Source organism: Petaurus breviceps, unplaced genomic scaffold (assembly GCF_028583685.1).
Source record: "Petaurus breviceps papuanus isolate PSGF00001 unplaced genomic scaffold, PetGlider_PUasm1.0 91041, whole genome shotgun sequence".
In the NCBI taxonomy this organism is placed as follows: domain Eukaryota; kingdom Metazoa; phylum Chordata; class Mammalia; order Diprotodontia; family Petauridae; genus Petaurus; species Petaurus breviceps.
The window spans coordinates 40247277-40264090 of record NW_027187400.1 but is presented as its reverse complement, the minus strand read 5'-3'; the positions used below and the strand labels follow the sequence as shown (position 1 = coordinate 40264090).

General features: G+C 47.8%; 2 protein-coding genes across 3 annotated transcripts in view; both read right to left on the bottom strand.

Moving 5' to 3' along the window:
* The window catches only part of LOC138154540 (cytochrome c oxidase subunit 7A1, mitochondrial-like), a 259360-nt gene that overhangs the window by 100693 nt on the left and 141853 nt on the right, over nt 1–16814 (bottom strand). The window lies entirely within an intron of this gene.
* Nucleotides 1–16814, bottom strand: part of LOC138154020 (zinc finger protein 850-like) — a 78531-nt gene that overhangs the window by 56401 nt on the left and 5316 nt on the right. The window contains exons 2-4 of the mRNA XM_069078456.1: nt 15207–15599; nt 12779–12855; nt 1918–2044 (exon numbers count right to left, since the gene is read on the bottom strand). Of these exons, the coding sequence (XP_068934557.1) occupies nt 1918–2044; nt 12779–12855; nt 15207–15450 (448 nt within the window). The 5' untranslated portion in view covers nt 15451–15599. The remainder of the gene's footprint in view (nt 1–1917; nt 2045–12778; nt 12856–15206; nt 15600–16814) is intronic.

Genomic DNA, 16814 nt, shown 5'->3' with positions numbered 1-16814 from the left:
GATTTGATATAGATTCTGGGAAGCCGTTGTCCGGAGGCCCCCCCCCCCGGCTTTGAAAAACCCAGATGTGGAAACCCAGATGCTGACTGGGTATGGATGTAATGGTTGGACAGTTTGGAAATCTGTCTACTTGATCTGTTTCTGTCTTGATAATTCTGCCTGTATACTTTGAAGTTCGGGGTGCTGACCTTTTCCCCTGAACAAGGTAAACGATATATGTCTGACTGATTAAAGTAAGCTTGTTAACCCATTTTGAGTTGCTTTCCTTTATCAAAGCAGATCCAAGAACCTGTATTGGCAGCAAACCCTGAGGACGCTTGGGGTGCTTGCTGCTACAGGTGCCCCTTTCCTCAAGGGCTTCCCTGGAGCAGAACAAGGGGAGAGGCCTCTTTCCTCTGACCTATGGGCATCCCTGCAGGAGAATGCTGTCTTCACTAGGAATTAGTTGACTTGGTTGTTGTCCTTCATTCTTGAAGAGGACCGAAATGACATCACTCTGTTATAGACAAGTGTGTGTCTGATTGTGGCTGATCAGACCAACATGAACTCAGCATGCTCTACCAGCAGCTGGGCACAAATGTCCACGTGAACATTTGGAATTAATGAATTTATTCAGCTAGGAAAGGATCAACTCACCTCCTTTGATGAAGCAGAAGGCCTTTGGTGATGGGGGAAGTGGGAGAGAGAAATCCATGCTGAAAGAGTTACTACAACAGGGAGAGTCTATCCTCAGCAAGAGAAGATGGTCCTCCCTTTTGGAGAAAGATGGGGGAAGATGGAAGGGGCATTAACAGCAGAAGGGGATATAAAAAGTTGCTAAGATATTACCTCTCAAAACCTGAATGCGAGGGCCTGGGAAGGGAGGTCAGGGATGTGGGGGACATGTTGTTATGGAGGGAACGCCCAACTGGAGGGCAGTGCCCAGGTCCTGTAGGGAGGGACAGAAGCAGAGTCTCTGTCCTCCTTGAAGCATAAGTGGTTGTGTTCTCTCCCAATTAAGAAAGAGATAAGGAAGGGGTTCGAACAGACTGCTGGGATGGAGGCCTGATCTACATGGAGGCTCCAGATGAGGAGAAAGCAGAGAGAGAATAGTGGGGATGGGATGAGAGGTGCTCAGTATCACTGCTCTATGAGTAACTGGAGCCCCAGGCCAAAAGCTGGGGGATGAGTAAAGGCCCCTGGTTAATACCCTTCTGGTGGGATGGTTTGAAGGGAGGCAGAGGAAGCCAGAGGAGCCTTCCCCTCCCTGACACCCTGACAGGCAGAGTCTAAAAGCCTCCAGCTGAGATGGAGGAAAAGCGAGGTCAGCAAGGGCCCTACTGTGTACATATACATGCCTCTGAGTGGGAGGTTTTGCTGAGAAGCTGTGGCCCCTTCTACATCAGAAAATGTGCTTCCAGGGTTCCCAGGGACCAGTTGTGAAAAACTCTGAGAAGCCTAGGAAGGAGTGAAAAGGGCATCTGATCTAACAGCTGCCAGGAAGGCAGCTCCCATCTGTGCAGACCCAAACTTGCCTCTTTGTCCTGGGGATCAAAAGCCATACCAGACTTCATTGGTTTTCAGGAATCAAAGGATGGGACAGGAAGCCTGACAGAGACTAAGAAAGCTGTGAGGGAGTTTGACTGTGTCCCTGGGGGACCCAGAAAGATGGTGGGAGGAAAGAGAACAAGACCCCATGTCCACAAAGGATGAAGCCCTGCTTGACCCATGGGAACCAGAGAAAGATGAAGCCCCTCAAAGTATGAACTTCCAACCTACATAGCACAGACCATCCTCCTGGCCACGAGGAGCAGAAAACCCCTGAACCCTCAGACCAAACCTGGCTGCACTCTCAACAGGCCCAAAAGTGTCGATAATCAAGCAAAGATACCCTGGCAGACTGAGTGATTCTGGGTCCCAGAAGAAAGCTGTCCTTACCCAGGAAGACCAGGTTCCTGTAATTCTCCAGCATCACCTCCCTGTAAAGGTCCCTCTGAGCAGGGTGTAGGTAGCTCCACTCCTCTGGGGTGAAGTCCACAGCCACATCCTGGAATGCCACCGATTCCTGAAACACCAAAGACATTCCTGCTTACACTGCCACAGAAAAAATGTTTTCACTGTGTGGGAAATGAAGCCACCTCCCAGCCTGCAAGATTCCTCCCCGCTCCAGAGCTATGGCTATGACAAGGAGAGGCAGACAAGACAGACGTCCATTCAGGTGGGAGGAAAAACATCCGAGCGAGCTAATTCACTGCTGAAGAAGCTGCAACCCAACCAGCATGACCATTCTGGAAAGCAATTAAGCATTATGCAAAAAAAATTGCAAAGCTCTTCATGCCCTCTGACTAAGCAAGCCCACCACTGGGTTGAAACCGCCAGGAAATCATTGATAGCAAGAAAAGATCAATCTGTACAAAATTATTCATAGTAATATTAGTTTAAAAGTTTGAAAACATACTATAAGCCCAATGGGGCAATGGCTTCCCAAACTGTGGTATGAGCATAATGGAATATTGGGAGGCTGTGGTACCCTGGAAAGGGCACTGGCTCTAGAGGAAAGGACCTGGGTTCAAATTCTACTACCAGTTGGATCTTGGGCATTTATCAAAACTTGCTGAGCCTCAGTTTCTTTAACTGTAAAACGGAGGGATTGGATTAAATGGCCCCTCAGGAGCTTTCCATTATTCCTGTACCATAAAGAAGGATGATTATGAAGATCCCACAGATACATGGGGAGACATGTATGAAGCAATTCAGAAAAAAAGAAAGCAGAGACAAAAAAATAAACACTGTGACTAGTAGGGGGAAAAGTCAAGTCTTATATTTGGGTTTTTAAAAATCTACTTCATAAGGAGAAGAGGAGCTATAATTAATTAGGGGCAGTTAAGTGGTACAGTGGATAGACAGTTAGAAAGACGTGAGTTCAAATCCAGCCTCAAACACTTCCTAGCTGTGTGACGCTGGACAAGTCACTTAACCCTGTCTGCCTCAGTTTTCTCATTTGTAAAATGATCTGGAGAAGGAAATGACAAAACCACTCCAGTATCTCTGCCAAGGAAACCTCAAATGGAGTCACAAAGAGTTGACTATGACTGAAATGACTAAACAATAATAAAAGCAAAAATGGTTAATTAACAAATAGATATGAAAAGGATTTGGCATTTTGATGTTGTAGGGGCTCAGTGTGCCTCAACGGTACAAGATGGCAACACTGAAAAATGATACAGTCCCAGCCTTTGAGAAACCAGCAGTCTAGTGGGGGCTTATTGGCTGTAATGGCAAAGCCAGACAAAATGCTCTAGGGAGAATTGAGGAGATCCCCTTTCTGGGGGAATCAGGAAATGTTTCCTAGAGAAGGGAGTAGTAAACCCAGGCTTTAAAGGGGTAGGATTTCAAGAGGCAGAAATAAACAGAGTTCTTTCCAGACATGAGAAGCAGCCTAAACAAAAGCATGAATTCTGGAAAAGTGGCATTAGGAAGGCGAGTATGGTCAGTCAAGAATGCTGCCTGAACAGATCCCCAGCTCCCAAACACTGACTTCTGCAAAAATCTAACATTCCCTCCAAATTGAATAATGATCAAGAGGCTAGAATCATAATGCAAAACGAGGGCAAATGTAGCTGCATCCACCCCAGAACTGCACAAAAAGTCACCCAGAATCCCCCAGGCGGTCAGAAAGGAGTCTGCCAGCAAAGCCAGGGCCAAGGTAAGCAAACAGATCTGCAATTTCCCAGCAGGCCAAAGACTGGCCAGAGAAATGGGTAGTCAAGTCTGCGTCTGGAGGCAGCAAGGCTTCTCCTCAAAAGCCTGAGAGGTTAGGCTTTCTTGGCAGCCCCAGAGAATGTCAGGGACTAGTCCCTGTGATTGGGCCGCTCTGTCCTGAGACAACACAAAGGCCCCGGAAGAACGAGTGCTTTAAACCTCAAAGATGCAGGGGCACTGCACTCCAGGAGGTAAAGGTTAGCCTAAGCACCCGGGTATCCCAGGCTGAGGCCAAGTAGAGACAAGAACCCCATCCAAAAAGTGCTGCAAGGGGTGGTGCCTGGCCCAGGCACAAAGACCCAATTCAGAAACCAAAGCTAGAGAGATGAATAAATCCAATGTGATACCAGTAAGTAGAAAAAATTCTTTAAAAAATCAAAGGTGCCCAGAAATCTAGCCTAGGATAAAGTAACTGTATGAAGGGACTCAAAGAAAAAAATAGATTTCTCACAAGGACTACATAAATACTTAGAAAATATAAAGCAAAAGATTTTTTAAAAATACAAAAAAGTCTTGGAGGAGAGAATTAGAATAGTTCTTACTCAATGGAATCCCTGAAAACCAGAATATATAAAACAGAAATCAATGAGTCCATGAAACAGCAAGAAACATTAGAATAAAATCAAAAGACTAAAGAAATAGAAGAAAATGTAAAGCTACCTGATATCAAAAACAACTGACCTGGAAAATGGGTCAAGGAAAAAGAACTTAAGAATCACTGGACTTCCTAAAAACCATGATTTTTTTAAAAAAAGTGCAGGCTCTATATTTTAAGAACTCATAAATGAATGTTCAGATCTACTGAAATCTGAGTACAAGGCAAAGCCCAGAAGAACCCACTGACTGCTTCTACTATAAACCACAGCAGATATTGGCATCTAATATTTCAAAAGGCAAAAGACAGATAGAGCCTTAGAACCAAAAACAGACTGCCTTGCAAAGCTGGGTATGATACTACAGGGGGAAAATGATCTTTAATGACAGGATTTTCAAACATTCCTGACAAAAGGCCAAAAGATGAATGGGTCTTTTCAGCTGCAAACAATCAAGAGGAAGGTAAACTTATATGAACTGTCTATATGATAATGGAGCATTACTATTCTAATAGAGGGAGAGGAAACAAGTATCCCTTCAGAGAATGGAGGACCCTGGGAGTAGACTGGTCCTGTTCTGAGGGTTTTAAGAGAGGAAAGAGGAGGGAGGGCAGAAGGAATACACTAACATAGAAAGAAGGAAGAAGGGGGGGTGGAACATGCTCTGTAATTGGGGTGGGTGAGCATGGGAACGTGGAGGGAATGGTAGGGGAGCGAGCAGATGAGCCGCTCTCCCATCTGAAGTGGAGAGAGGAGTGTTGGACACACACACACACACACACACATTTTGATGGAGAAATACAGGACATCAAATTCAACAGGGGAACAAATGGGGAAGGGATGAGTGGCCTCCACTCCCTCCTGGTTTTCCTCCTACCACTCTGACAGCAATTCTTGGTTTCTTTGCTGCATCTTCATATAGGTCATGCACCCTCTAACTGTGGGTGTCCTTCAGGGCTCTGTCCTGGGCCCTCTTCTCTTCTCCTTCTAGACTGCTTCACGTAGGGATCTCATCGGCTCCCATGGATTTAATTATCATATCTATGCTGATGTCTCTCAAATCTACCTTCCCTGCCCCCAACTCTCTGCTGCCCCCCAATCTTGCATGTCCAACTGTCTTTCAGACATCTTGAACTAGATGTCCAGGAGACACCTGAAACTCAGTATCTACAAAGCAGAACTCATCATCTTTCCCCCAAACTCTCCTTCCTTCCTACCATCCCTATTACTGTCAGGTACTCCTATTCTCCCAGTCCCCCAGGCTCTTAAACTAGGAATTATCCTTCACTTCACATTATCTCTTAACCCCCATATCCAAGCTGCTGCCAAGGCCTGTTGATCTCACCTTTGTGGCATCTCCCCAACAATCCCCCTTCTCACCTCTGACACTGTCCTGCCCCCATCTCATCATCTCATACCTGGACTGCTGCAATAGCTGCTGGGGGGTCTGCCTGCCTCATATCTTTCCCCACTCCAATGCATCCTCCATTCAACCACTAACATGATTTTCCTAAAAGGGCAGCTCCAACCATGTCACTAGCCTGCTCAATAAACTCTGGTGGCTCTCTACTGCCTCCAGGAGCAATACAGAATGCTCTGTTTGGCGTTCAAAGCCTTCCATCACCTGCCACCTCCTATCTTCCCAGTCTTGTTATGCCTTATCCCCCCCCCCCAATTTATTCTTTGATCTAGTGTGCATAGCCTCCTGGCTGCTCCATGAGCAAAACCCTCCATCTCCGCCCTGGCCATTCTCCCTGGCTGTCCCTCATATCTGGAATGCTCTCCCTCCTCACCTTCCGGGCTTCCTTTTGATGAGGTATGGGCTCTGGGAGCCTCCTCTGAGCTCTCCTTGAGTCCTAGAGATACAGGCTCTGGGAACCTCCCTTGGACTCTGATTACATCTCTCATTTGATGAGGCATTTGCATGAGGCTATAAGACTTACATTGTGGGGGCGGCCAGGTAGCACAATGAGTATGAGTACCGGCTCCAGTGTTGAGAAGACCTGGAGATCGAATCCCGGGCTCAGACACTTAGCACCCACCCAGAAACACCTGGCCGTGTAACCTTGAGCAAGTTACTTAACCCCAATTGCTTAGGGGCGGCCAGGTAGCACAGCAAGTAAGAGCACCGGCTCCAGTGTTGAGAACACCTGGAGATTGAATCCCGGGCTCAGACACTTAGCACCCACCCAGAAACACCTGGCCGTGTAACCTTGAGCAAGTTACTTAACCCCAATTGCTTAGGGGTGGCCAGGTGGCTCAGCGAGTAAGAGCACTGGCTCCAGTGTTGGGATGACCTGGATCAAATCTGGGCTCAGATACTCAGCACCACACCCAGAAATAACTGGCCGTGTAACCTTGAGCAAGTAACCCCGATTGCTTTAAAAAAAAAAACTTACATTGTGGCTGGGCCCAGACCTCTAGCCTAGTTACTAACTGCTAACTACTAACTCTAGCCTAGTTACTAGCCTAGCCCTCCATTGTTCATCTACCTCCCACCCGAACTGGCCTAGCCCACCACGGTTTGTGGTCTCCAGGTCGCCTCCAGCCACTTCCCACCCTTAATTGACCTCATTAACTCCTCCTGAAGACCCTCCCCAAACTCCTCCCCTAGACCACCCCTAAATTCCTCCCACAACCTTCTGTATAAAAGACCCCATCCTGGCTTCATGTTTGCCTTAGAATGCCATGTGGGAGAGCCATAGAATAGTGAGAATGACCTACCACAGACTTACTCTGTGTCTAATGCAAGCAAACTTTTAATAAACTTTACTTTTCTTTGGCTGAGAGAAGACTTGAGTTGAATTCATTTGGCAGGATCCAGCCTGTTGGTATTTTGGGGTTTCCAGAGCAACCTTAACCCTCTTCACTTTAAGTTCCAACTAAAACCTCACCTTCTATAGGAAGTCCTCCCCACCCTCTATTAATTCCAGTGCCTTCCCTCTGTTAATTATTTCTTATTTATTCTGGCTACAGATTGTACATATTTTTTGCTTTTTGTCTCCCCCATTAGATTGGAAGCTCCTTAAGGGCAGGGACTGTCTTTTGCTTGCTTTTGTATCCCCAGCTTAGCACAGGGTCTGGCATATAGTGGGCACTTTATTTTTATGTTTACTGACAGGGAAATAAATGGGGGTGGGATGAAGGTAAACAAAATGAGATAGTTCCAAGGCCCAAAAAATTTCCTACTTTGGAAAAGGGGGAGGGGGAGAGTTTAGCATTTGTTAAGTACTTTATAAGAAGGAAAGAAAAGGTTTAGAATCTGAGGAAGAAGCCCAGATTGTAATCTATGAATGTACTGTAACATTCGTGCACTATAGAGAGATGATTGCAGAGAATTCTGGGCAGTGTGTGATACAGAGTGAAGCGATCCAAGCCAGAAGAACAATTCACAGAAGAAAATTATGAAGAAAAATACCTTTGAAAGGCTTGAGAACTTCAATCAACGCAATGACCAAGTGTGTCTCTACAGAATCCATCATGGAGCATGTTACCCAACTCCTGAGGAAGAGCAGATAGACTCAAGGGTCAGGTCCTACATTTTTGGAAACTAAACTATGCTTATTTCTTAGGAAGGCTTTTTTTTAACCTCTGAGTGGGTGTGGGGCATGGAGGACGAGTACCAAGAGTGATAGCAGACCCTCCTCCTCCAATTAAAAAAAAAAAAAAACTTTAAAAATACACAGAAGAGAACCGAAAGGAGTACAGACAAGCAGGACAGCTTTGAAATTCATTATAAGTCCAAAGACATGAAATAGAAACCCATGGTTTTATATATAATTTTCTTTTGGGGTTTATTGAGATACTCATTTATGAAGACTTTAGGTTTAGAATTTTTTAAAAAGATGAATTTGGTAGTTGAAGGAAGGAGTAGAGGGAGGCCAATATGGAATCTATTCAGGTAAGAGGTGGTGATGGCAAGATGTATATAGAGAACAGGAGATGGGTTTGAGAGATGTGGAGAGAGATTTAAAAGAAGGTAGAAGGTGGGGGAGAGGAGAGTCCACAATGACTTTGTGATTTCAAATTCTCATGATGGGGAGCATGGGGTGCCAGTAACAGAATAAGAAATCAGGAGGGGAAGGCTTAAGGGCAAAAGTTATAAATTCAGTTTTAGACGAGTCAAATTTGAAGCATTAGTTGGATGTGCAACAGGGAAATGAACTCAGGGGAGAGATTCAAATTTGAAGAATCTGCATTTGAAGAACTGGTAGTTATCAAAATAAGGAGAATAATCAAATCCTTGGGAGTGGATGAGCTCCCCAGGTAAGGGATTTACAAAGATGAATTGACTGAAAACAATTTAAAGGAGAGAATCTAGGAGCATGTACACATTAAGAGGGCATAAAGAGGAAATTAAAGCATTGAAAAGGACTGTGAAGAGGGAGAGAGGATGAAGAAGGAGAGGGAGAGAGGAGGAAGATGAGGAGAGAAGGGGAGGGGAAGGGATGGGAGGAGAGGGGAGGGGAGGGGAGGAGAAAAGAGGAGAGGAGAGGAGAGGATCCTAGATACAGGAAACAGGGCATGGATAATGATCCAACATATCCAGGAACAGAGGGTTGCAGTCAAGTTTGAAAAGACTGGGAAGATGAGATGGGACTGGGTTTTAGATAACTTTCAATGCCAAATGGAGGGCTCTAGGTCTGAGTCTGGAAGGAAAGTGAGCCACTGGAATTTATCCAGTGCACATGTGGGTGCTGGGAGGACCACATCAGAGGAAGGCTTTAGGAAAATCCCTTTGGCAGCTGTGTGGAGGACAGATTGGGGTGGGGAGGCTGGAGGCAGGGAGCCCAGACAGGAGGCTGTTACAATAGTCCAGATGGGAAGTGATGGGGGTAGATAGTGTATGGGGAAGGATGATATGAGGGCACAAGTGACAGAACTGAGCACGATTTGGGGGAGCAGGCAGCCAGGTCACAGAGAATGAGGACTGAGGAAAGAGTGCTGTCTGTGAGAGGGGCAGTGCTGGCCCTGGAGGGAGTCCTCCCTCAGTTGGATGCAGCAGGAAGAGCCTGAGGCAGGAGTGGGGATGGGAAGGACCCCCCCAGAATAGCCAAACAGCCTGGGGCCCTCTTCTGGGTCTGATTCCCTGCTGTGGGAGGGAGCCAGGTCAGGAGAAAGCCTGCCAAGGATTCAGGCTCAATACAGACTAGTGGAGAAGCACTGTCCAATGCGGTTACTATTCTGTGCCCCCAAACTCTCCCCAATCCACATCATGCACCCAAAGCTAGCACTCCTCACATGGCAGGGCCTGAGCTTCCTCCCCTTCCCCCACCCCCTTCCACAGTGGCCTGGAGAAAACCTCCTCCTTGGTGGGTAAACTCCCTCTTTGCTGACTTTTTCTTTCCTGTTCCCTACATCTCTTCACCTTCGCTAAGTAGATGGGGTGCAGTGGAGAGGATGAAGGAACTTGGAATCAGAAAGTCTTGGGTTCCAATCCCACCTCCCCCTGCCCAGTAGTTGGATGTCCAAGTTCTGTAAGCTCTGTGCCTCGGTCTTGGAAATAAGGGTCATTATAGTACGCCCTCATAGAGTGGCTGGACAGTGTTTTCTCCATGTTAAGGCTCTCCGTAACCTCTTCCTCGACTCCCTACCAGATGCCCATGCTGATTCCAGTGGCGGCCTTGCTTTCTTTTCTGCCCTGGGTTCTCGGGGACACCAGGAGGATCCACCTCTTGGTGCTCAGCCCCACAACAAGGGCATGGGGTAATTTCCCTGGTCTCATCTCCTCCAGCCCCTGGTGCCTAGACCCTTCTCCCTAGCAACAGCTTCAGCACTCCTGTGCCTGGCTCCTGGCTGCCTCTGCCCATCCTGTCATCCTCAAAGACGTTGGCATGCCTGCTGATGACCCCTGGAACACCCTAACAACACAGTTCTTGGATATCTGAGGCTCTTGATTAAAGGTACCACTGATGCCAAACCCTCGGCCTCGGCCTCATGGAATCCTGTTCTGCCTCATGCTGAGACAGACGCAGTGGACGTGACAACAGGCCGCACAGGACATAGCTTTTTGGGTACAGCCAAGACAGGGGTCTGTTCTTGAGCACGTCTACTCGGTGCAGGGCTTTGCTTCTCTTTCTGAGTGGGGGTAGGAATTTATGGGGGGAGACAGCAGATAGTGCAGAATTGTCAAAAAAAAGGAAAAAGAAAAGAGGACCATTGAAGCATTTTTTTCAATGAGCAAAAGGAAGGCAGGAAGGAAACACAAACAAGCAGGCTAGCTTTGAAAGTCACAAAAGCTGAATTTATTATGTCCTTTCAAATGAAAAGTGAGTTGCATGGAGTGGAGACAGATCCTCCTGGTCTGCGGAAGTTGTGGAAAGAGATGCTTGTTTTACAGAAGGCAGGGTGAGACTGCCAGCAAAGCCAACAAGGAGAGATGAGCCAGCACAGAGAAAGGGAGTCAGGAGGATCTGGGTTCCAATCCTACCTGCTACACTTTCCAGCCCATCTCTCAGAGCCTGACTTACCTCCTTTGTAAAATGGGGATGGTCACACCTGGAGTACCTACCTCACAAGGCTAGTCTGGAAAGGCAAAGTCCGGCCATCTTAGCTACTGCTGTTCTTCCAAATCTCAGACCTAGAGCCCCAATCCCCAAGCACATCCCCCTTGCTGGTCATCCTTCCTCCCCAGTTAGTGAGCCTCAGCTCTTTTCCCAACCATGCCCCTCCTGGGGGCAGCTGAGGCTCTCTGAAGCCTAGACTCCCTCTCAGTCACATGCATGGACCCTTAACACAACCCTGGGCTCTCCACAGAAATCCCTAATGTGGTATTGCTCTGCCCAAGAACCAATCATTTTTCTAGGCCCAAAGATATGCCCTGGTCTGTCACACCAACCACCCTTCCTGGGAACAGTCCAGAAATCCCGTTCAGATACCACCATACCCTTTCTTCTTGGCATTCCTAGCATCTGGGCCCCATAATCTAGGCACATTTTTCTTTTATGGCCTCATGGACAAGGGTCTATGAAGGCTCTCTACTCTAAGAACAAATAATTTCATCTTTCCCCATGAACAGTCTCTACTTCCCAAATCTGACATGATCTCCCAGATAGAATGAGAAGAAACATGCCAGACATGGGATATGGTGGGAGTTCCAAGGAGAGAAGTCCTATAAAGCTCCTGTCTCAGCAAATGATTTGGTAATCACTGGGCCATCAGGGAGATGTTGGCAGTGGGAGACTTTGTGATGTTCTTGGGTGAATTCTATCAAAGTACTTTAGGCCTAGAAGACAGAGATCAGCAGGAGCTCCCTCCCCTATGTTCAATAAGGAAGATCACTGTTGTGACAGTCACTCCCCAATTTAAATAGAAATGTTTTCTCTCCCTTTCTCTAAGACCAAATGTTGCCCTTGTTGTCAGGATGCCACTGTTCCCAGCCTCCATCCTCAGTCTCTTCCCTTCACAGAGCTCAGGACCACCGGATGCCCCCTCTGGCAAATGGCCAGTTTCTCTCTGGTCATTCTTGCTGGTTAACTCTTTACGTGCCCTGGCACCTAGCCCCCACTAACCCACTTGTTATCAGCCAAATCCAGAGACCGGTGTTACCAATCTTTATTTCTCCTTCACCCGGACAGGCATGGAATAATGCCTCCTGATTCTTGGAATGCTCTCTTCCTAGGTGTGTGGGCCATGGGTCCACTCTGGTTCTCCTCTTTGGCTCCTCCTGCCTCCCCAACAGCCCTCCTAGGGCTGCCTCTACCCCCAGGAAGTTCTCCCAGCCTCACAGATGGCTCACAAATACACCTCTCCAGCCCTGGCCGCCTCACTCTGAGTTTGTGACCTCTCCCTCACGTTCTAGGCCCACATTACACATCCAGGACTGACCTGGTCCTCTTTCCCCAGTGGCTCTGTAGGTCTAAAAGGCAGAACCAAGGTCAATGGGAGGGAGTTACAAGAGTGAGGAACTAACAAGAGTCCCAAGTGGGCTAAGCTGCCTTCCACGCACCATCCCAATGCCTGCATGGATGTCAGGGGCTCAAGAAATCCAGCAACAAGTTCTCTCAGTCAACAGCTCTTCCTAAGACACTGCTTCCACTGAGTTAAAAAATCATCAGAGGATCCTTGATGCCTCACACCTCAAGGACAATGTCCGACCTTCTGAGATCAGACTGGTCCAGTTCTGGATCACACCTTCTCTCCCACTGGCCTCCACCACAAGCCTCCTGCTTCAGCCAGACCCACCACTCACACATGCAAGTGATCACCCCGGCACTTATCCACAAGCCCCTGGTCATTATCTGATGGGAATATCTGCAGGGTGAATGGGTGGAAAGAAGAGAAAGCCCCAAGGAAGGGCATGAGGCAAGTGAGGAGACCTCCCCACGAAGTCTGCCTTCTACCAGGGGCTCAAGGTCATGAATCTGGCTGGGAAGAGATGCTTCATTCAGGAGCGGACAGACATGTGTCCAGCACCTCAGGATAGAGAAGAAACGCTGACTCACCTGGCATCCAGCCGTCAGAAGCCTTTCTTCTCCTGGGATTCCCTCCCGATGGAGAGCAGAGTACTGGAAAGGAAGACCTAGGAGAAAAGAAAGATGCTGTAAGACACACCCTGCCATGTGCAGGACACTGTGGTAGGTGTTGGTGCTATGGAGCCCTACAACCCCCTCGGGGCTCCCCTCTACTCCTGCTTCCCTCCTCGGCAGGACCCCATGTGCCCCAGCAGTCACAGGAGACTGAGGGAGAGAGGTCGATTTAGTAACTCTGTCCCCACAGGCTGGATTGAGTCAAGGTTGGGGACCAGCAGATGGGAAGTAACAGGCTGGCTGTACCCCATACTCAGCTCAGATCAAATCTCTGTGGACCCAAGGTCATGGGCAGTTGTTCTGTAGGCTGGCTTTGCTGAACTTTTTTTCTGCTACCAGAGAAGGCTTGGGATTGGGAAGGGAGGAAGGGTTGGGAAGAGGAGGGCATGTCTGCAGATCTGTCTGTGGGGTAACAACAAAGGACAGCAATAATTTGTTTTAAATAATTGAACACAGTCCTAGGTACCAAGTCATAAGAATGACATCGACTAATGTAATTTATTTCTGTGCCATAGGAAATGAGGAATATGAGGAATTCATAAAAGCACAGGAAGATTTATGTGAACTGATACACAGCAGAGGCAGCAGAACCAAGAAAATGATACATGTAATGACTGACATACCTTAAAAAACCACTCCCTGATGTAAAGTACAACAATCCAAAACAGAATGCTGAATAATTCTAATGATCAAGCTTGGCCCTGAAGAAAAGTTGAGAAATGCACTCTTTTCCCTCCTTTGCAGAAGTAGGGGACTATGGGTGAGAAATCCTGTACATGCTGTGGTCACACCCAGCTTTTGTGTTGGTTGGTTTTGTTGAAATGCCCTCTTTCTTCCTTTCTCTCTCTCTTTTATAAAAAGTCTTTGTTACAAAAGATGGCTCCCTGGGGAGAGGGAGAGATATATTTGGAAGGGAAGGTGATTAAAAACCAAAGATATCAATAAAAATAAGATAAAAAAGGAGCTGTTGACCAAATGGAACACCTGCAGGGGATGGTAGCAACCTGGATGGTACAAGGCTTGAAATGTTTGCCTTTGGAGATGCCTGAAGAAATGAGGAAGGTTTAGCTTGGACAGGGAAGAGAGCTAGATCTGTCTTCTGACACACAGAAGGTAATCTGTCAGCTGTTAACAGATCCCCTCATATTGGTGTTCCTGTCCCAGGTTTCTACTTTTTCCTCCTAGACTCTCAGTAGGATCTCATAGTTGGCATTTAAATGTTTGCTGAATGTTGGAAATGAACCTGGAAAAAGATTAGGGCTTTGTGTCACGGCTAAAGGCAAAATCAGGACCATCTTCTTTAACAAGGAAATCTAACTTTTCACCTTCCTTACTCAAAAGATGTGGAAAGAAGTGATTTTCTGAGTCCTCTGGAGAAGTACCTCCCACAAGACATGACCTTTGTTACCAAAGAGGCTGGGCAGCCTAACGGAGAAGCTCAAGCCGAGGAATCAAGTGGCCTGGATTCTTTTCCTGGATCCGATATTAACTTGTGTGATCTTATGAAACTCATTTTGTCTTCTCATTTGTTTAAAAAAAAAAAAAGGAAAAGAAAAGGGATCATAGAATCTACCACAGAGCTCCCAGAAGAACAAAATGAAATCACAAATCACAGAAGCATCAGGGCCAAATAGGATTTCAAGCCAGTCCAGCAAAAAAAGCCTTTGGCAGATGAAGTTTCCAAGTGGGTGGGGAGATTGGCCCCATCCCCCAGCCCCAGTGACCTGGGATGTCCCCATGCCCGGAATGTTCTCCCTCTCCAAGTCCGCCTACTGACTTCCCTTAAGTCCCAACTAAAATCCCGTCTTGTGCAGGAAGTCTTTCCCCACTCCTCTGAATTGTGTTCATTGTTTCATTTATCCTGCCTATGCCTTGCCGTGTGTGTGTGTGTGTGCGTGTGTGTGTGCGCGTGTGTGTGTGTGCGTGTGTGTGTGTGTGCGTGTGTGTGTGTGTGTGTGTGGTCTCCCCATTAGACTGTAAGCTCTTGAGGGCAGGGACTATTTTTTGTTTCTTTTTGTATCCCTAGCACTTGGCATAGTGCCTGTCACATAGTAGGTGCTTCACAAATATTTAATGATGGATTGTTTCCTTCAAGTCTCAGCTCCAGCATCATAGTGCCCTTGTGGGGCAGTCTATTTTGCATCTGTGTCTGTCTTCCCCCAACAGAATCTCAGTTCCTAGAGGGCAGGGGGCTTTAACAAATGTTTAAGGCTCTCCATCATGGAGCCCAGGCCCCTTCCCTCCTTACACGTGTGTCCCACTCATCCAGCCCTGGGTCTTTATCCCTCTTCCCAGCAGCTCTCACTCCCAGGATGGTCCCAGGCATTAGTCTGGCTGTACTCACTGTGGTTTAGACGCTGTGGGGCCTTTGCCCAGATGTCCATCCTCATAGGCACAGCAGATAAAGGTGGCTCGGACCCAGGACCTGTACTTTCACATGCTTCTTGGAGTCCTGCCCTGAAGCACTGCCCAGAGGGCCCAGGGGTAGGTCTGTTTCCTCCCAGGAAGAATTCAGGCTGCCCAGGAACACCTTCCACCTTCACTCTCAGGAGGCTGGCTGATTTCTGTGGGGTCAGGAGCATGGCCATGACCTGATACTGAAGCAGCTTCTCTGGGGTAGAAGCTTGGCTCCAGAGGGACTCGATTCCTTGGGACCCCCTGAGATCAACAAGCTAATACGGCAGGATCCAGCAACTTTGAGCACCCTCCAGAACCCTGCACAGGTGGCCAAGAGACCCTGAAAGAAATAAAAGATCCACAGGGTGAGTGCCAGGCAGCAGCTCCCACAGAGCATCTGCTGGCCAGCTAGGGGTCAGGGGGCAGCTGGGTGGCACAGTGCAGAGCACTGGGACTGGAGTCAGGAAGACTCATCTCCCTGAGTTCAAATTGGCCTCAGACATTTACTAGCTGGGTGACCCTGAGACAGTCACTTCACCCTGTTTACCTCAGTTTCCTCATTTGTGAAATGAGCTGGAGAAGGAAATGGCAAGCCACTGGTGTATCTTTGCCAAGAAAACCCCAAATGAGGTCACAGAGTCAGACACGACTGAAAAATGACTGAACAATAGTTTCTGTAGTATTCATACGTGAAGACGTATGCATGTGTTCTGGAACAAACACATACTTATGTGGGTCCCAGGGAAGACAGCCCCTTTACTCTTCTGGATACAAAGGCCACACACTGACCCTTCCTCAAACTACAGCCCTTTTCTCACAGTGAGAAGATAACCAACATTTACGCAAGGCTTTGGAATCTGCCAAGTTCTTTCCATACATTATCTCATTGGGCCTGGTTGCAAGGGTTCTCCCTGCTTTACCAATAAGGCTGCAGAGGGCCAGTGCCAGCTTCAGTCACGATTTGAATTTGGCTCTTCTTAGCTTCCAGTCTGGCACTCTACTGAGAGTCAAAGTGCCCAGTGGATTCAGGGGCATTAGCACACAAGTTACCAGCCTCCCAGGGCCCAAGACCCACACTCACAAATACAGAATCACTGAACTTGGTTTGGGGAGCAAGGAGAATGGGAGAGGACATCAGAGAGGTTTGGAGGAAGGAAGAAAGTCTGGAGTGGGGAGGCAGAAAGAAAGGGAAGAAGAGGCACTTCTAGGGGATGGGTGACATTGTTGGGAGACAGAAAAAGGGGAGAAGAGGTAGCATTAGTAGGGAAGAGAGATAAGGAAGGATGGGGGAAGATGGTAAGGGATGGGAGAAATGAGGGGGATGGGTGAGATGGGGAGGGATGGGGGAGAAGGGGTGGTAAGGAATGAAGATGGGGGAGAAGGGGAGGGATGGAGGAGTTGGGGAGAAGGGATGGTAAGGGATGAAGGAGATGGGGAGAGACGAGGGAGGTGGGGAGGGATGCGGGAGATGAAGAGGGATGGGAGGAGATGAGAAGGGATGAGGGATAGGGGGAGGGATGAAGGAGATGGGGGAGAAGGGGAGGGATGGGGGAGA